At 39.3% G+C, this 20,969-nt stretch overlaps 2 protein-coding genes across 10 annotated transcripts in view; one reads left to right on the top strand and one right to left on the bottom strand.

Annotated features, from left to right (window-relative positions):
• prpf40a (PRP40 pre-mRNA processing factor 40 homolog A) overlaps positions 1-13,010 on the top strand; it is a 76,138-nt gene extending 63,128 nt beyond the window's left edge. For all 4 annotated transcript variants that reach the window (XM_072261949.1, XM_072261948.1, XM_072261947.1 and 1 more), the window contains 4 exons: positions 380-476; positions 563-624; positions 5,600-5,761; positions 11,747-13,010. In XM_072261949.1, the coding sequence (XP_072118050.1) occupies positions 380-476; positions 563-624; positions 5,600-5,761; positions 11,747-11,839 (414 nt within the window). In that variant the 3' untranslated portion in view covers positions 11,840-13,010. The remainder of the gene's footprint in view (positions 1-379; positions 477-562; positions 625-5,599; positions 5,762-11,746) is intronic.
• The window catches only part of fmnl2a (formin-like 2a), a 242,760-nt gene continuing 233,979 nt past the window's right edge, over positions 12,189-20,969 (bottom strand). For 3 of the 6 annotated variants that reach the window (XM_072261945.1, XM_072261941.1, XM_072261946.1), the window contains one exon: positions 12,189-15,965. In XM_072261945.1, the coding sequence (XP_072118046.1) occupies positions 15,927-15,965 (39 nt within the window). In that variant the 3' untranslated portion in view covers positions 12,189-15,926. The remainder of the gene's footprint in view (positions 15,966-20,969) is intronic. The other 3 variants (XM_072261943.1, XM_072261942.1, XR_011886450.1) reach the window with 2 other exon arrangements.

Here is a 20,969-nt window from a genome sequence, read left to right as displayed (position 1 = left end):
TTGTTAGATGAGGCTGTGCAGGCCAAGTCATTGGCTATATTTAAGGAGGAGGTTTAGTGTTTGTTGATCAGGGCATCAAAGGTTACAGCAAGAAGGCAGGAGAATGGGGTTCAGAGAAATAATAAATTAGTCCTGATGGAACGGCAGAGCAGTCTTGATGGGCTAAATGGCCTGATTCTGCTCCTATGCCTTTTGGTCAATGACCACCCCACCCATCCCACCTATCCCCTGTTGGAAGCCATGTGGCTGCTAAAACATACTCCCACCTTTAGAAATAATCCCTTGAGCTCAATACAATCTACTATTGGTCAAATACCCTGATCTTCTAATATGATGTTTTTGTAGCTTCATTGCTCAAAATGTGTATTTAATTCTTTAGGGTTCAGAATCAGAAGATGATGATTATCACCACTCTAAGAAGAAAAAGCGCTCACATTCAAAGTCTCCTTCAGACCGATCCTCGAGTGATGAGTCAGGTAACCTAAACCTCGTTGATTCCTTTTTGTGTAAACTTAAAATTTTACTGAAAGTCGATTTATGAAGGATTTCCTTTTCTCTTCAGAGCGGAGTTATAAAAAGTCTAAAAAACATAAGAAAAAGGGCAAGAAGCGAAGACGCAAGTCTGTAAGTCTCAGGCCATTTGTTTTCATTGTAGAATCTGCACATTGAATAGCATCTTCATAGCCCAAAGCATACAAGTACATTGCTGACCCTGATATCAGCCTGAACCTACTCAGAATGGTCCCGCCTTGTTCCTTTCTAAGTTTTATCATTCTTTTTCTACTCAAATTCATTATTATACTGAAACTCCTTACGATGATTTTCTGATTATATTAGAATCTGGGTGGAAATTGATGAAAATATGATTGCAAGGAAAGTTACTGGAGAATGGAATTCCTCTGTGAGCCGGTGTAGATTCACTGGGCTGAAATGGCTTCCTTGTGTTGAGAGAAAAATGGAAAAGGATCATCAAAAGTTTGATTTGGCATCATTTAATCAATACATCATTTTGTTGTTTCTCATACATGTATCAATGCTGGTGTATAATGTGTTATGGATATACACGGATTGTGCTTTTAACATGGGTTTTCACCATAAAGTTGTTTTTAGTAGAATATCCTTCTTTCTTTGTTTCCAGATTGTGGTCATGTTTGCTTAATACTTTAAAATATTTTTCCTAATATTTCTGGCAGTATTCCAACTAAACATGGTACTATAGAGTATGCAGATGGTGGTGGATGGTCAGAATCATTCTCCCAGCATTGAAATATCAAATATTAGAGGATGTATGTTTAAGGTGATGGGGCAGGAGGTGGCAGGAGTAATCTCCTCCTTTGTTTCCTTCAGTATCCTGGGATATATTCCATCAGGGGACAACCATTTTAATGATTTTTGTGACACAACATCCCCTCCATAATATCAACATGCTCTAGAATATCAAACTACAGCTTCTAATCTCCTCATCATCCATGTCCTCGGTGAATACAGTTGTGAAACATTCATGAAGGACCTCACCCACTTCCTTTGGCTGCACACATATTTCTTCTCCCTTTCCTTAACTAGCTTGTTCATAATGTACGACTAAAATACCTTAGAATTCTCCTTAATCTTATTTCATAGTGCCTTTTAGCTTTCTAATTTTGTGTACAAGGTTCTTCCTGCTGTCTTTATATTCCTCGAGCCTTTGCTGATTTCATCTTCCTAAACCTGTTTTTTTGATTAAACTTACAATATTTCTTATCATTCAAGGTTTGTAAATTTTGCCATCCCTGTCTTTTATCCTGACAGGAACATACTGGTGCTGAGTTCCAGCCAGTTGGCTGTTAGAAAGATATGCTGGAGTGGATTTACACCTATCTACTCTCCCCAGCTACTGCCTAATACTGTTGTAATTAGCCTTCCTACGAGTTAACACTTTCACCCAAAGACCAGACTTATCCTTAACCGTAGCGAACTGAAAACTAATGTTCACTCTTCAGAAAATGCTTCCTTGCTTAAACTTTGATCACTTGGCCAGTTCATTTCCCAATATGACCTCATCCTAGTTGGACAGTCTACATATTGTTTGAAGAAAACCCCTAGGATGCACCTGACAAATTCTGCCCTGTCTTAGCCTTGGTACTATTTTCAAAATAAATGTATTATCAAAGCATTATAGGTTACCATATATTGCCTTGAGATTTATTTTCTTGCAGGCATTTACGGGGGGGGGGGGCAGGGAGAAGAGTCCTTGAAAGTGAATCTATAGTTCATGGAATCAGTGCAGAGTATATGTGGATGAAGTTACCCTCATTAGTTGTGGAGCCTGATGGTTGTAGAGTAATACCTGTTCCTGAAATTGGTGGTGTGGAGCCTTAGGCTTCTATACCTCCTGCCTGATGGTAGTAGCAAGAAGAGGGCATGGCCTGGATGTTGGGGGTCTTTGAGGATGGGTGCTGCTTTCTTGTAGCTGTGCTGTATGCAACCTCTCAATGATTGATGGGAATCTCAATCAATATCAGGAAAATTAAAATCACTCACTGTTCTGTTGTTTTTGTAGTTGTCCATGACCTGCCTGCATAACTATTCCTCTAGTCCTGTCAGTACTGTGTGACCTACAGTATAACCCCACCATTGTGATTACACCTTTCATTATGCCTGAGTTCTCTCCATATGGCCTGACTGGATGAGTGTTCAGAGTTGTCCCCTCTGAGTACAGCCGTGACATTCCCTCGAATTCGTAATGCAGATTCCCTATCTTGTTTACTTCTATTCTGTTGAACTAAGTTTCCATAATGGCTACAACATCATTGTTCTGTGTACTAATTTCTGCTTTAAGCAGAGCCTCCTCCCCCATTATACTCCTTTCATTTAAAATAAATACATTCGGGCTATCATTTCTGCTGTATTTATTATGCTGATTCTGCCTGTTAGCTGACTTAACTTCATCTTCTCTTCAGTCACTCCACCTGCTGACCTATTACTCAGTTCCTTATTATGTAACTTTGATTACAGAGGATGTCTGCACACTGCATCATTTGGAATAGCATTAGTTTGTAGCACCAAGATCATTTTTTCCAACCAACCAAAACTGATAAGTGATGGAAATGTTGGTTAAGTTAGTTGCTAAAATGAAGAATTCTTTCAGAGTTTCTGGCTGATCAAGTGCCTATTTATCCTTCTCACATTTACCCACATTTGGTCTGTACCATCCTTTGATGATTCAAGTGCTCATCCAGGTACTCTGAATGTTGTGAGAGTACCTGTCATCACCACCTTCTCAGGTAGTGTGTTCTAACTTGTAAGCATCCTCTGGGTGGGTAAAAAAAAAAAACTCAATTCCCCCTGAAACTGCTTGTTCCTTACCTTAAACCCTATCCATCTCTCTCATAGTACTACATATCTCTATCACATCTCTCCTGAGCCAAGGAAAACTAACTGAAACATTTCATCCCAGGGAATACCCGGTTGAATTACCTACACCAATCTGCAGTGCAGTCATGTCCTTCCTACTGTGCAGCGACTAGAGCATATTAAGCAGATTTTATGCCAGCTGTGCTTCAACTAATGTTTTAAAAGTTTGTACCAAGATGTCCCCCTGTTATACTCTATGCTCCGTCTAATGAACGCAAGCATTGGGTATGCTGCCTTCACCATCATATCTACTTGTGCTGTCACCTTCATGGTTCTTGTAAATCAAAGACCCTATGTTCCACTATATTTGTTAGGCCACTACCATTATATATGTCCTACCCTATTAGATCCCCAAAATGCAACATCTCACGGTTGTCAGTTTTAAATTTCATCTGCCATTGTACCAAAAAGGCCAATATGAATGTTCCCAAACCAGAAACCATGGATAAACTGGGAGATCCATTTCCGCTTCTAAAATCTAGGTCTGCAGTGTGTAGCACCATGCTTAAGGACAACTCTTGAATAAACCTCTTGTAGATAAAATAAATTCTTCACCTCACAATTTACTTGTTATGATCTTGCATATTATTGTCTACCTGCACTGTATTTTCTGGCTTTTACTCTTTGTTATTATTGTTTTATCTTGTTTTACCTCAATACGTTGTGTAATGTGATCTGTATGAACAGTATGCAAGACAAATTTTTCACTATATCATGGTACATGTGAGAATAATAAACCAATACCAATAACTAGTTCATCAGATTAGCCTCCTCACTATTAACAACATCTGCAGTCTTCCTAATTATAAATTTGTGTACATTAACGTATACCGTATAGTCCAAAGTATAAGCTGACCCCTCCCCCCCTTTCAAGGTTAAAAAAGTGACTTTTTTATGTTACCTTTGCATAAGCTGACCCCTTTTGTAGAGGTTTTTATTTTAACCAGAAAAGATCACAAGATCTCACATGCTTTGCCGGATCCGGAACCTGGAAATTTTGTGAACCAGTACCTCTAAGAAAACAGGCCTACACATTGTAGAGCGTTATAAGTGAATTCTTAAAAAATAAATCGGGGAGGGAAATTTTGGATTAGGTCTCCTATGGTAAAGAATCCTCTGGAATGTAACCCCCGTGGAACCATTTAGTGCCCATCGTAATCTCGTTAAAACATAACACGGGGTGGTAGGATCAGTACGTGTACTCAGTATTGAGTTTGCGACCACCATGTACAAAAGATTAAAACGAATATGATTATGATGCTGGCTTCAAGCTGAAGGTTGTTGATTTTGCTAAAGGAACGAATAATTCTGCAGCTGCTGTGAAGTTTAGTGTAAACGAGAAACAAGTGAGGGAGTGGAGAAAGGCAGAGGACACGCTGAGGGAAATGCCAAAGACAAAATATGCAAACCGTGGGAAAACATGCCAGTGGCCAGAACTGGAAGAAAAGGTTTTAGAGTGGGTGAATCACCAGCGATCGTCTGGATACATTGTTACCAGAGAAATGATTCGTGTTCAAGCGTTGAAATGGGACGAGAAACATCGTGAGGTCAGCGAAAATTTCAAAGCTACGCGAAGTTGGTGCACCCGATTTATGAATAGACGTGATCTTGTGTTGAAACAAAAAACAAAGGTTGCTCAGAAGTTTTCCGCGGGGTGTTTATGTCCAAAAACGCTGCTGGGTTGCTTGAAGTGGGTTAAAGAGGTGTGGCGTCGATGTCCCGAAGGTTTTGGGAAGGAAAAGTCGCTACTTGTCTGGGACATGTTCAAAGTGCACTTGTCAGGTGAGCTGAAAGCAGCATTGAAAGCTGAAAATACGGACATTGCGGTCATCCCCGGTGGTTTGATGTCCATGCTCCAGTCACTAGATGTGAGTTTAAACAAACCATTCAAAGAATTCATGGGTCAACAGTGGAACGAATTTGACTCAAAAACAGCCAATAAATACGACCTGTCTTCCGTGTATTCGTTTTTCCAAAGTTGGCACCCTCTGTATAAGCCGACCCCCTGATTTTAGGACCAAAATTTAGGGCCAAATTCTCGGCTTGTACACTGGAATTTACGGTATATAAATGTCAAGGATCCCAACACAGATCCCTGTTATATACCACTCGTCATGGGCTTCTAATCATAATATCAACGCTCCAGTCATCACCTTCTGTGTTCTGTCACCAAGCCCTAATGTCAGTTTTATTTCCCACTATATAGATGACCCCTGAATCTGAAGGGGAACGAGAACGTGATCGTGAACGTGAAAGAGACCGGGATAGAAGAGACAAAGAAAGGAGCAGGGATGATGAAAAAGAAAGAAACAGACACAGATCACAATCAAAACATAAATCACCTAGAAAACCTACTAACAAAGATACGGTATATATATATTTCTATATTATTTGGATGAAAAATTTCAGCTTTACATAAGGATGTGGAAATTTCTGTTGGTCAAAATGCTAAGTAAAGGTTGTCCTCAGATTATGAATGCCAAACTTCTGGACGTCCCTGCATACAAACAAGCTCCCATAATATTAACAGATCTGCAGGGATCTTTTTGGGGGTCTCTACACTTTGCAATTTTTATAAATGACTTGGATGAGGAAGTGACATTGGTGGATTATTAAGTTTGCAGTTGACACCAAAGTTGGTGATATTGTAGTTGTCATAAGTTACCATAGGACAGAGACAGATTCAGTAAGATTAATTTATTAATCACATGTACATCAAAACATACAGTGAATATGCCATTTGCGTTAACAACCAACACAGTCTGAGGATGTGCTCAGGGCACCTGACAGGTGTTGCCACACATTCCACCACATGCACACAGTATTTAGCAGAAGAACACACTGCCAACATACAACAAGCAACAACAGCAAAACAAACTCCTCCTCCACAACCCCATTGTAGGAGATGGGTGAAGTGGCAGGTGGAGTTCTGTCTAGAAAAATTTGAAGTGATTCACTTTGGAAGATTGAACTTAAAGGCAGAGTAAAAGGTCAATGTCAGAATTCTTAGCAGTGTGGAGGAACACAGGAATCTTGGGGTCCAAGACTACTTGTCCCTCAAAATTGCCATGCAGATTAATAAGGTGGTTAAGAAAGTGAGTGGTGTGTTGGTCTTCATTAGTTGGAAGATCAAGTTCAAGAGCCATAATGTAATTGTAGCTTTATTAAACTGGTTGGACCACTCTTACAGAATATTGTGTTCATTTCTGGTCACCTTATTATAGGATGTGGAATCCTCAGAAAGGGTAGAGAGGACATTTGCCAGGATGTTACCTGAATTTAGAGAACGAGTCTTATGATGATAGGTTGAGTGAGCTAGGCCTTTTCTCTTTAGAGCAAAGGAGGATGATGGGTGACTTAATAGAAACATATGAGACCATGAGACAGAGCGGAGAAACAGCACCATGTTTCCAGGGTGGCAGTGGCTAATACCAAAGGACATCTGTTTAAGGACACTAGATGAAAGTTCAGGGGAGATTTTGGAAGTAGGTGTTTTACATTGAGAGTGGTAAGTGCATTTAACACTTTGCTGGGTGTAGTAGCAGAAGGTAATACAAATAACTATAGAACAATTACAGCACGAAAACAGGCCATCTCGGCCTTTCTAGTCCGTGCCAAACTCTCTCACCTAGTCTCACCAACCTACCCTCCATTCCTTTCCTGTCCATATATCTATCCAATCTAACTTTAAACAACAACATCGAACCTGCCTCGACCACTTCTGCTGGAAGCTCGTTCCACACAGCTACCACTCTCTGAGTAAAGAAGTTCCCCCTCATGTTACCCCTAAACTTTTGCCCTTTAACTCTCAACTCATGTCCTCTTGTTTGAATCTCCCCCACTCTCAATGGAAAAAGCCCCCCTTGTAATTTTAAATACCTCTATCAAGTCCCCCCTCAACCTTCTACGCTCCAAAGAATAAAGACCTAACTTGTTCAACCTTTCTCTGTAATTCAGGAGATGAAACCCAGGCAACATTTTAGTAAATCTCCTCCGTACTCTCTCAATTTTATTGACATCTTTCCTATAATTTGGTGACCAGAACTGTACACAATACTCCAAATTTGGTCTCACCAATGCCTTATACAATTTCAACATTACATCCCAACTCCTATACTCAATGCTCTGATTAATAAAGGCCAGCATACGAAAAGTTTTCTTCACCACCCTATCCACATGAGATTCCACCTTCAGGGAACTATGCACCTTTATTCCTAGATCCCTCCGTTCTACTGCATTCTTCAATGCCCTACCGTTTACCATGTATGTCCCATTCTGCTTAGCCCTACCAAAATGTAGCACCTCACATTTTTCAGCATTAAACTCCATCTGCCATCTTTCAACCCACTCTTCTAACTGGCCTAAATCTCTCTGCAAGCTTTGAAAACCTACTTCATTATCCACAACGCCACCTGCCTTAGTATCATCTGCATACTTACTAATCCAATTTACCACCCCATCATCCAGATCATTAATATATATGACAAATAACATTGGACCCAGTGCAGATCCCTGAGGCACACCGCTGCACACCGTCCTCCAATCTGATACACAGTTATCCACCACTACTCTCTCTGGCGTCTCCCATCCAGCCACTGCTGAATCCATTTTACTACTTCGATATTAATGCCTAAATGATTGCGCCCTCCTAACTAACCTTCCATGTGAAACCTTGTCAAAGGCCTTACTGAAGTCCATATATATATATATATATATATATATATATACACAACATCCACCACTTTACCCTCGTCAACTTTTCTAGTAACCTCATCAAAAAATTCAATAAGATTTGTCAAACATGACCTTCCACGCACAAATCCATGTTGACTGTTCCTAATCAGACCCTGTCTGTCCAGATAATTATATATACCATCTCTTAAGAATACTTTCCATCAATTTACCCACCACTGACGTCAAACTCACAGACCGATAATTGCTAGGTTTACTCTTAGAACCCTTTTTAAATAGGGACATTTAAGACTTTTAAGATAGGCACATGGATGTAGGAAAAATGGAGGGTTGTAAGTTGTATAGGAGGGAAGGGTTAGATTGATCATAGAGTAGTTTTATATAGGTCAGCACAACATCATGGGATGAGGAGCCGGTACTGTATCGTATGTTTCTATGCTCTATCTTCTAAATTCATTTTATATTTTAACATTTTATGAACAGCAGAACCAGTGTTCGTTCTCTCTCTCCTCCCTCCCTCTCCCCTCTCTCCCCCTCCCCCTCCCTCTCTCTCCCCCTCCCCCTCCCCCTCCCTCTCTCGCGCTCTCTCTTTCTTTTCCTCCTCCCCCCTATTCAGGAAATGATCTTTCTTGTTGGTTTCATGTGCTTTTAATGCAATTCTGTGGAGGTTTGTTAAACTATATCAAGAGAATTTCTGATTTAATGAGTAAAATTAACTTACGGACCTCTGTAAAACTGAAATGCTTTCATTCCCCAGGGAGGGACTATATTGCAGGAATCTTCCATTGGTTTTATTTGAGCATCAGTTATCTTTTCTTACTTTGCAGAACATTGCAGTCTTGTTCATTTTCAGATTGATTTTTCAATACAATAATGTAATTTCAGAAGTGATTACAAATTGTGGTGAAACTTGCAGAAATGTTAAACTTCTGTCTCATCAATTAGAAACAAGTGCAATTAATTTGCCCTTCAAGTCAATTTTGAAGAATATGATCTTGACTTTATTTATACCCTGTTGTTTTCATTTCTCTATCTTCTCTTAAAAGTTGCACTTAACTAGTTTATTTGTATTTGTTATTCATTGGAATTTTATGTAAAAAATAGTTCATTGGCTTACGTTTTTGAATTGTTTCTTGGAATGCCACTGATATGCTTAGTTAATAATGGTCCTCTTCAATTTTTTCCAGAATGATCCCATTTTATTCATAGTTGCTTGCTCTGTTCAATCATATTGAAATGGGTGCTTGATTCCAATTTATAGAAACATAGAAAACATACAGCACAATACAGGCCCTTCAGCCCACAAAGCTGTGCCAAACATGTCCCTACCTTAGAACTACCTAGACTTTACCTATAGCCCTCTATTTTTCTAAGCCCCATGTAGTCATCCAGGAGTCTCTTAGAAGACCCTATCGTTTACGCCACCACCAACACCGCCGGCAGCCCATTCCATGCACTCACCACTCTCTGTGTAAAAAAGAAAAACTTACCCCTGACACCTTCTCTGTACCTCCTTCCAAGCACCTTAGAACTATGCCCTCTCGTGCTAGCCAGTTCAGCCCTGGGAAAAAGCCTCTATCCACGCGATCAATGTCTCATTATCTTGTACACCTTTCACGTCACCTCTCATCCTCCGTCGCTCCAAGGAGAAAAACACCTATTCTCATCAGCCATGCTCCCCAGTCCAGGCAAGATCCTTGTAAGTCTCCTCTGCACCCTTTTTATAGTTTCCACATCCTTCCTGTAGTGAGGTGACCAGAACTGAGCACAGTACTCCAAGTGGGGTCTGACCAGGGTCCTATATAGCTGCAAATTATCTTTCGGCTCTTAAACTCAATGCCACGATTGATGAAGGCCAATGCACCGTGTGCCGCCTTAACCACAGAGTCAACCTGCATAGCAGATTTGAGTGTCCTGTGGACTCGGACCCCAAGATCCCTCTGATCCTCCACACTGCCAAGAGTCTTGCTATTAATACTATATTCTGCCATCATATTTGACCGACTAAAATGAACCACCTCACCCTTATCTGGATAGAACTCCATCTGCCACTTCTCAGCCCAGTTTTGCATCCTATCAATGTCCCCCTGTAACCTCTGACAGCCCTCCACACCATCCACAACACCCCCTTTGTGTCATCAGCAAATTACTAACCCATCCCTCCACTTCCTCATCTAGGTCATTTATGAAAATCACAAAGAGCAAGGGTCCCAGAACAGATCCCTGAGACACACCACTGGTCACCGGCCTCCATGCAGAATATGACCCATCTACAACCACTCTTTGCCTTCTGTGGGCAAGCCAGTTCTGGATCCACAAAGCAATATCCCCTTGGATCCCATGCCTCCTTACTTTCTCAATAAGCCTTGCATGGGGTACCTTATCAAATGCCTTGCTAAAATCCATATACACTACATCTACGGCTCTACCTTCATCAATGTGTTCAGTCACATCCTCAAAAAAATTCAATCAGGCTCGTAAGGCACAACCTGCCTTTGAGAAAGCTATGCTGACTATCCCTAATCGTATTATGCCTCTCTAAATGTTCATAAATCCTGCCTCTCAGGATCTTCTCCATCAACTTACCAACCACTGAAGTAAGACTCACTGGCCTATAATTTCCTGGGCAATCCCTACTCCCTTTTTTGAATAAGGGAACAACATCAGCAAATTTCCAATCCTCCAGAACCCCGTCCTCATTGATGATGCAAAGGTCTTTGCCAGAGGCTCAGTAATCTCCTTCGCTTCCCACAGTAGCCTGGAGTACATCCCATCCGGTCCCAGGGACTTATCCAACTTGATGCTTTCCAAAAGCTCCAGCACATTCTCTTTCTTAGTATCTACATTCTCAAGCTTTTCAGTCCACTGCAAGTCCTCCCTACAATTGCCAAGATCCTTTTGAAGTAAAGTATTCATTAAGTTCCTCTGGTGCCATACACACTTTTCCATTGTCACATTTGATTGGTCCTACTCTCTCACGCCTTATCCTCTTGTGCAGTGGTCCTTAACCTCCGGGCTGCAGACCGATGCATTGCCGCGAGGAATGCAGTGGTGCATTCTCCGTGGCGTAGATGTCGGCCCAGATCAAAGGCGACACAGTCGCCTCTGATCTGAGCCGACATTTACGTGCCAGGCAGCACCTAATTAATTAGCTTGTTTATTTCAGCTTTTCTCTTAAAGATGTGCTGGATGCGTTCTGGCTACTGCTGTACCGCTGCATTCTTCGCGGCAATGTATCGGTCCGTGGCCCGGAGGTTGGGGACCACTGCTCTCGTGTGACTAACTCAGCTTTAGGTCTGCTGATGATGAAAGGGTAGTGATGGTAGATTTATTCCATATCGTGTCCATCTTTGTCACTTTTAATTTTACCAAAAAACAACTTATAATTTCATTTAAAAATTAAATCATGAAATTAGAAATAAGTTCCACCACTTTTACCATGCTACAGAGCTCCAGAATGTGGAAAGCAGGAAGATAGCCCTGGCATCTGGGCAAGATAATTATGGGTTTGGGAGACTGGCAGTAGTTTTGGATAGGAAAACCATTAAGTTTCTTTTGACATTTAAGTTGAATTGTGTTGGGTACAATTTTTACTTTGCCTTTGCTGCATAAAGATATTGATCGGTGATGGGAACTGACTTATTGTATTTTCTGTTCACAGGCAAACTGGGAAACTTCCGATAGTGAGCTAAGTGAAGGGGAACTGGAAAAACGGAGGCGAACGCTCCTTCAACAACTTGATGATGACCAATAATTTACCCATCTATGTTTGAATTATTTAAGGCAAAAATTTGGTGAGGGCAGTCTTTTAACACTCAAAATGATTAAATGTAATTTACAATGCTTTGACGCTTGTAATTTTTACAGGGGATATGATTTGTGAAACCAGTATAGATCCCTCAGACTTTCAATATGTGAGCCACAGTGTTTCCTTATTATGTAGATAAATCCTTCTGATTCCAAGATCTGCCAGCTTAAGTTTGGGTGAATATCATGCTACAGTACTCTATATCCATCATGGGTCTTAAAGCTTGCCCATAGTTTCTTGAAGAGCACCTGAAAGCTGCATCTGGTGTGTTTTTGTATCCAACAGCAAGCTGTGGATACCAGAAACTAAGCAGTTTGTGTATGCTTTTGTAAAGTTGAAGATGAGACGGTGCCCAGAATTTGCCTAGAAATTGTTCTGCCTGCTTGACTTTCAAAATGGGAATAGCCAATCACAATGGAATTTTGTGATTAAAAGGTTTTATTTTGCCATCATACATTATGATGTTAGCAAAAATCCTAGGTAATCAAAAAGAACTTAATTGAACTGGTTATAACTAGTAAGATAGCATGGCTCTTTCCTAATGTTCAGTGTGTGAAGTATCTGCTATTTCTAACACAAATAGTTTTTTTTTTGCATCCAACTGAACAAAGCTAGCTGTGTTGAGACCTGGGATGTTTGAGTTACCCTTTAAAATGTTTGGTCATTGTGCATTACTGAATATATTACAATATAAAATATATTAGATAGTTGTGCCATTAAACTGTAGCAGGATTTCATTTTGCTTGAAGAAATACAAAACCGAATTTATTCTGGAAATCTTGGTAGCTTCAATGCCTGTTTTAGTGTAGCTAATTTTGTATTTAAGGACATTTTTATTGTAATTTGCCTTTTGGAAAACTGTAAGAGAACATTTTTGGAGCATGATGCAGGAAATAAAGCTTGTACCTGTAGCAGAGTTCATTTCCTAAACAGTAAGACAAATTTTATTGAAGTTGTTCTAAAATTTAATTTTTCCAGGGCATGAAATGCAGCAGAGGGTTTATTTTCCATCTCTGTATATACTTGTGTCTGAAATACTTAAGTGTTGCTCAGAAAGGGAGCAGAATATTTTTGTATGTTTTATCAGAGAAACATTAAAATTTGTTTTCTGCTGAAAGATGTCTATTATGAATTGTTGTTGGCATAACAATATAAACCCAGACACAAAACACTGGGTAGAAGGAACACATCTGCAGGTGTGCTTTCTCAGCTGCAGTCCCATTGTTTCAGTTACAACAGCAGCCTTGTGTATAGGTGACCAGAAATGGGTAAAGCTTTATCCTTAATAGCGTGGTTTTGGCAGTTTCAGAAAAAGACCATTTAAAAATTGTTTTTCTGAGCCTTGGGGATCTTCATGTTTTAGTTCTCACACTAGATTCATCAAAACATCAGAACAACAGTTTTTTGGTGGTGCAATTCTGAAATAGTCAACATAATTCCATTGATACTGGTCTATTTTGGCTGTATCATTTATCAGTTCATGCATTCCTTGTATCAGAATAACATGATACCAGAATGAGAACTGGTAGCAAAAATGGTAGATGCAAGGTTAATTGTAACATTTATGAAAAGTTTTAATCAGGTTAAGGATGAGAGAGGTACTGTGGGCATGATCTGGGAGTTAGTAAACAGGACTAGGCAGAAGATTAGGTTACCACAAACTAATGGCACATTCAGCCTGTTTCTGTGTTAATAGTGCTCTATGAGAGCATGTCAGATCACCTTAGGGCTGCTTATTCGCATTCACAAGCTTATAACTGTATAAATGTTATTTTAGCCATAACTGAGAATATCAAAGTCAGGGTTCATTTACCCTGTAAATAGTTAGCTGGTGGTGACATAACATTTCTGCTGCAACAGTGGAAGGGCAGTTTGTCTTATTCTTGATGTTTCTAGTGGGAATGCTGTTTGATTTTATTAATCCCTGTCACAGGATTCAAAACTTCGAATTACTTCACATTCTTAGGATCAAGTCCAAGGAAACAAAAAAGACAAAAGTAAAACATGGATTTTGCCTTTTCTGCCAGCCCTCAAACTAAAGCATTGTGTCACTTACATTTTACTACCCAAAATATTGTAGGATCTAAATTTTCTGGGGTAATATCACTAACTGTGTAGTTTCAGATTTAGCTTGTGTATGTTTGCCCTTGCTTGCTTCTGCATCTAGACACCTAGGATGCAACAGCCATGGTCGACCATGACCAATGAAGGCCTCAGATGTTTCAATTCATTGCCAGTCTATTTCTCACAGCTCGTGATTGGAAAAACAATATCCCTTAATGGGGATTATTCCATCTTGTATGCATTTCTTGGGTTTGCCTAGAAATACATTGGACAATTGACTATATTTGTGTAGTAGTGTAAAGAAGTTTATTTGACCAAATGCCATTAACAAATTTTGTTTCTATTTTTTTATAAAACAATTCTATTTTGCCAACAAGCAGGAAACTTAAAAGTACGTGAGCAGAACATGTCAACATTCCAGTCAGTGATCCAGAACAAGGTAATTTTTCCTCATCAAATCTCCATCTTAAAATTTAGGTGTTGTGCATTAGCTTGAAATTTATAGTCAGTTGACCCCCTTGCCACCGAAATTAAATCCTGTACTCATTTACTTGTTCATGGACAAAGGACTCAGTCTTGTCATGTTCTATGCAGCATATACACACCATGTAGAATTGATAGAAAGCAAGTGATTTTAAAACTAAGTTTACAGTGAAATTGTAAGCAGAAGTTAATCTGGTAATGATTAGCCAAAACTTGGTCACTGTCATTTTAGTTAAATATAAAAACAGAACTATAAGTTAAAATAACATTCAAATTGTATAGGACAGCTGTCGCAATATTTTTTAAACAATATGTACAATATTACCCAGAGGCTATAGTGAATCAAAGAACTGTAAAAAACCATAAAAATGCACTGATTTCTTAGCAAAATATCTGTACATTTAGAATAGCATTATCTAAATATAACTACACTGTTCAAATCAAAAAAAAATGCCAGTCACAAGTGGGTCACATGAGCCAAATGCATACAGGAAGGAATTCAGTGGTTAAATACTATACAATAAATTTTACAATCAACATGGCGAGGCAATGCAACCAAGGAGATTAAAATAAAGCCAAATGGCACATTTTCAAAGTACATTTTCTATTTCAACTGTTGAAAATTGTTAATATGTAATTTTACACCATTTTATTTCCAGTAACAAATTTCTACTTTTGGTCCTCATGCTTTAATACTGTTTAGTGAAGGGGTTAATAGCTTAGTCATATCTACAAGTTTTTCCCAATCATTCATACTCTGTACGTATATAACATTTTCCTTTGTCCTGAGACAGCAGCTGCAGAATTGACTGTTCCATTATTTTTGACACTGCTGGAAAACAAGTATTGCAGCTGTTGATCAGTCAATTTTGATCAACTACAGTGAAGAGTTGCTTCTCTATTTAAATCACCAAATTCCACAATGGTTCAGTGTCTTGGATAGAGCCAACAAAACAACACAAGTACAGTGATCAGTCTTCAAATGAAATCCGAACTTACACTGCCATGGTAGTTTATGACAGCTATTCCACATGCATTATTCTTTATCTCCAAACAAGCATATCTATCCTTCCTGGTTTCAACATTATATTTCGTGTCAAAATTAAAAGTTTAGAATTCACAACTTTAGCTCACAACCTTGTTAATTAATGCAATATTGTAAAACTTACCAGTTGTTATGTCAACAACTTTAGCAACAATATGCAGTTAAGCTTGAGAGGAAATGTTATGTTGAGGCACTTGTTAATGTAGGCCGAATAAACCTGCTAGCCCACAGCTTGCCTGTGATTCTTCCTCTTGTCCTAACTCCAGTTTCCAACAGCATGCCACTCTAGCAGGTATGTGGTAACAAACAAACACCACACAAATATCATAACATTCAAACACACTCATACTCTCCACACATCTCTTCTCCATCACAATGCCAGTTCAGCGCTGTTCACTGAGCGCAAACTTTGTTCATCAAAACGCCTTCTCACACTCCTCCTCACCGCATCTGCACGCCTGTACGGTTGGTTCCTAAGATCTGTGTAGAAATAAAGTTCAAATTAAAACTTGTAACAAGACAATAAATATTTCAAATATTTTATTGTGTATCAGAAGACAGTCTAGCAAAGCAGCTTGTGTATAGTGATCAATAAAAATATTTAAGTACATGTACATCAAAAATACTAACTAGAATTGGTTAACCCTCATATTTGCAGAATTTTCTTTCCAAGGTGCTTTTTGGTTTTTAACTAGGTAATTTAAAAAAAGTCACCTAATTAAATGTGATTACATTTCATACCTACTTTCCTGGTCACATCCTTTCTACACTGACCAACTCATTTCATGATACAGGTGACCTCAAGTATTACGGCTGTTCAGCTAATGGGAATTTGCTCTTAAAAGAATTTACAAATCAGTGAAAAATTTGAGATACAGAATAAAATTCCTTCTCATGGAAGTGACATGGAAAAAGTGTAAATAAACCAACACAAATTTTTTGCTACTCACTATTCTGAGACGCAGCTTCATTCATGGAAAATTGTAACATGGATCATTTTCTAGAACTGTAAGCCCCTTCCAGTAATACAGAGGCCACCTGTATTGCACTTCCATTCAAATATATAATATTTTGTAATCTGTAACTACACCATAAATTTTAGTTTTAACTTTATTCACAGTTTTTAAGAATTTTCCCCATCTTGGAATTTGTTTAAATGCTGTGAAATGGAAATTATTTTCAGTAACATCTGTGACCCTTATTTGGATGAGGAGAATTAAGTCATAAACTGGGTGTTTGAGGTACAATCCAGGGGCATCAAGTAGATAAAATCAGGTTACTTGAATGGAAAAATGAAGTAGTTCACTTTTGTGGTTAAAAACTAGAAGAGTATCTTTTAAAAGGTTAAAAATGATTTGTGTTCACAAGGAACCAGAGGATATTTGTATGCTAATTGACTGGCAATTAACATGCAGCAAAAGAAAAATAAGGCAGACAGGAGGTTGAAGTTATTTTGATATGATCTGAGTACGAGTCGAGATGTCTTACTGCAATTATATAGAGTCAGTTATACAGCACAGAAATGGCCCTTCTACCAGACTAATCCAGGCTGACAATAATTCACATCTACACCAATCCCATTCATTTACATTAGGCTTCTAGCCCTCTACGCCTTTCCTATGGCAACTCGATCCTCTGTGGAAAACTTGCCCCTTAAAATATTCCATTTTTCCTCCTTTCCTTAAGCCCATTCCCTCTAGTTCTACACTCCCCTACCCTGAGAAAAACCCATTTATGTGCATCACATTTATAAAACCAGTAAGGTCACCCCTCACCTTCTATGCTGTGTAAATAACCAAGCCTATCCAATACCTCCTTGTAAATTAAGCTTTCCATTTCAGGCCACAGCCTGGCGAATCTCTTCTGCACTCCCACCAGTGCCACATCATCACTCTTGTAGTTTTGCAGCAACAATTTTAAACAATATCCTAGTGCGGCCCAGTATTTTGCACAGCTGCATCAAAGGGTCACATTGAATACTTGTCTTTCTGTGCACCTCTCCAAAGGTCCCTGTTATTTACTGCCGGTAACTGACATTCCAAATTGCAGTCCCTCACACTTGCCTGGATTCAATTACTTATACCATCACTCTGCCCAACTTTCCAGCTGATCTAACCTTAGATCTTGTTAGCTCTCCACAAAAAAAAATGGCGACTCCACCAATTTTTGTATCATCAGCCAATTTACCAATGAGTACCTGCATTCTCATCCAAGTAATTTATAATATGACAAACAACAGTGGTTCCAGCACCAATCCCTGCAACACACCACTGGTTACTGACTTTCAGTCAGGGAGAAAAAAAACTCTCCACCATTACATTCAACCTTCTTATCACCAAGCCGACTTTGTCAATTCTTATATAGTGGTCAACCTTTTAGCAAATTTGTTTCAGAACACTTCTCCACACCACTCCCCCACCAAGCCACGTATTTCATCTGTCTCTTCCCTCCTGCAGAATAAGTTGATTAAGTCGATCTGTAGCAGGAATGAGAGATGAAATAGTTTAATTGAAAAGTAATTTTGGGAAAGGATTTAGAAAAGTAGAGAATGCTCTTTTTGGTTTAGTGTGGGGGAGGTGAGTGTTGCAGAAGAAGACTAAATGCTGGAGTTGGAGGATTAATACACAATTAAAGATACCAAAGAATTGGAGAGGAAGCAGGAGGTGAAATGTTTTCTTCAGAGTACTGCGAGTTAAATGATAAATAACCAAGATTTCATGTAAATAGGCTCTGGGTTTACATTTATACTAGACTTTGAACATTTAAAATTTTCTTTAGGTAGAATGCAGGATGGAAGGCCACTTGCAAAATTAATTATAGAAATGTGGGATAGCATGACTGAGCATTACAGGTTGAGGAATTCAGTTTATTGTGTTTGTGTGTGTATGTGTGTGGTGGGGATATGGTAGGCTTACAGATCTCTTTCCTGCCAAAAATCCCAAAACTGCATTCAGTGATTCTGCTTAGAAGGTTTTGCAATTATAATTTCCAGAAATAAGTGACTGCTGTGATGTTTCAGGTCTTGAACCAACTATTCTTGCTGTAAAATTATCTTAGTCTTTCTGAGCAAAGCTTCTAGTACAGTTCTGAGTCCTGGGGCTACAAAATCTGCAGAAGATGGAGGTCAAAATTGTAGGTGAACGTGTTGACTGAGTTCTTGCCTGCTCGTTGAGAAACTCATGGCTAGGTGTTGGTCCGTAACTGTTGTGTCTGAAGTTATAACTACCACTCAAACTATCTGGCTAAGTTGATTTTATGAATGTGGTCTGTGATTCTGTCAAATGTTATATGAAGTTAAAATTTTGTTTTCAAATATGTGGACATTTCATCATCTTCCCTAATTTTATTATCTTATTTTCTAATCAAATTTTACATAGTAAATGGGTATTGCCTAATGAACCCGGTTTAATTAGGGAGCATAAGGTAAAGGAACTCTTAGGAGGCTGTGATCATAATATGATAGAATTCACCCTGCAATTTGAAAGGTAGATAAAAATCAAATGTATCAGTATTATAGTGGAGCATGAGAGAGGAGCTGGCTAAAGCTGATTGGAAGGGGACACTCAGGGATGCACTCAGACACTCAGAGCAGCAATGGCTGGAGTTTCTGGGAACAATTTGGAAGGCACGAGATAGATATATCCCGAAGAAGTAGTATTCGAAAGTCAGGATGACACAACTGTGGCTGACGGGGGAAGTCAAAGCCAACAAAAGCCAAAGAAAGGATATATATTAGCAAAAAATAGTGGGAAATTAGGGGTTTGGCAAGCTTTCAAGAGCCAACAAAAGGCAAATAAAAAAAGTCATAAAGAGGGAAAGGCTGGATTACAAAGGTAAGCTAGCCAATAATATCAAAGAGGACACCAAAAGTTTCTTCAGATATATAAAAAGTAAAGGAGAGGCAAGAGTAATATTGGACCGCTGAAAAGGTAGTAGTGGAAAAGGAAATGGCGGATGAATTAAATATGTATCTTGCATCTATCTTCACTGTGGAACACTCAAACAATTATGCCAGAAGTTTGAGAGTGTCAGGGGGCAGAAGAGAGCAGTGTTATCACTAAGGAGAAGATGCTTGGGAAGCTGAAGTGTCTGAAGGTAGATTACTCATCTGAACGAGGGAGCTGAAGAGATTGTGGAGAAATTAGTCTAGATCTTTCAAGAAGCAATAGATTCCGACATGGTTCCGGAAGACTGGAAAATTGCAAATGTCACTCCACTCTTCAAGAAGGGAGGGAGGCAGAAGAAAGGAAATTATAGGCCAATTAAATTGACCTCAGAGGTTGGGAAGATGTTGGAGTTGATCGTTAAGGCTGTGGTTTCGGAGTACATGATAAAATAAACCAAAGTCAGCATGATTTCCTTAAGGGAAAATCTTGCCTGAAGAATCTTGAAATTCTTTGAGGAAATAACAAGCAGGATAAACAAAGGAGAATTGTTGTATTCTTGGATTTTCAGGTGGCTTTGCACAGGCTGCTTAACAAGAACCTGTGGTATTACAGTAAAGATATTAGCATGGATAGAGCATTGGCAGGATGCAGGAAGTGGAAACAAAGGAAGCCTTTTTTTGATGGCTGCCAGTGACTAGTTACATAAATGATTTGGATGACAGAATTGATGTCTTTGTGGCCAACTTTGCGGACAATATGAAAATAGGTGGAGGAGCAGGTAGTGTTGAGGAAGCAGGGAAGCTGCAGAAAGACTTGGACAGATTGGAAGTATGGACAAAGAGGTGGCAGATGGAATATAGTGTAGGGAAGTGTATGGTCATGCACTTTGGTAGAAGGGATAAAGGCATAGCCTATGGGGAGAAAATTAAATAATCCGATGTGACTTGGGAGTCCTCGTACAGTATTCCCTAAAGGTTAATTTGCAGGTTAAGTTGGTGGTGAAGAAGGCAAGTGCAATGTTAGCATTCATTTCAAGAGGCCTAGAATATAAAAGCGAGGATGTAAAGCAGAGGCTTCATAAGGCACTAACTAGTCAGACATTACTTCGGGAGTACTGTGAGCAGTTTGGGTCCCTTATTTAAGAAAGAATGTGCTGACATTAGAGAGGGTTCAGACCAGGTTCACAAGAATGATTCTGGGAAGCAAAAGCTTATCATAGGAGTAGCAACTGATGGCTCTGGGCCTTTATTTGCTGAAATTTAGGAGAGTGTTGGGGGGGGGGGGGGTTGGTCATCAAATGGTGAAAGGCCAAGATAGAGTGGATGTAGAGAAGATGTTTCCTATGATGGGGGAGTCTGGGACCAGAGGGTACAACCTCAGAATAGAGGAATGTCCAATTAGAACTGAGATGAGGAGGAATTTCTTTAGCCAGAGGGTGGTGAATCTGTGGAATTCGTTGCCACAAGTGGCAGTGGGCCAGGTCATTGAATGTATTTAAGGAGGAGGTTGATATATTCTTAATTAGTCAGGGTATAAAAGGTTACAGGGAGAGGGCACTGGATTTATTGAGTGAGACTTTTTTTTTTTTTGCAGATTT

The sequence above is a fragment of the Mobula birostris genome, chromosome 6 (genome assembly GCF_030028105.1).
Source record: "Mobula birostris isolate sMobBir1 chromosome 6, sMobBir1.hap1, whole genome shotgun sequence".
NCBI classification, from domain to species: Eukaryota; Metazoa; Chordata; class Chondrichthyes; order Myliobatiformes; family Myliobatidae; genus Mobula; species Mobula birostris.
This window is presented reverse-complemented; position numbering and strand designations above follow the sequence as displayed.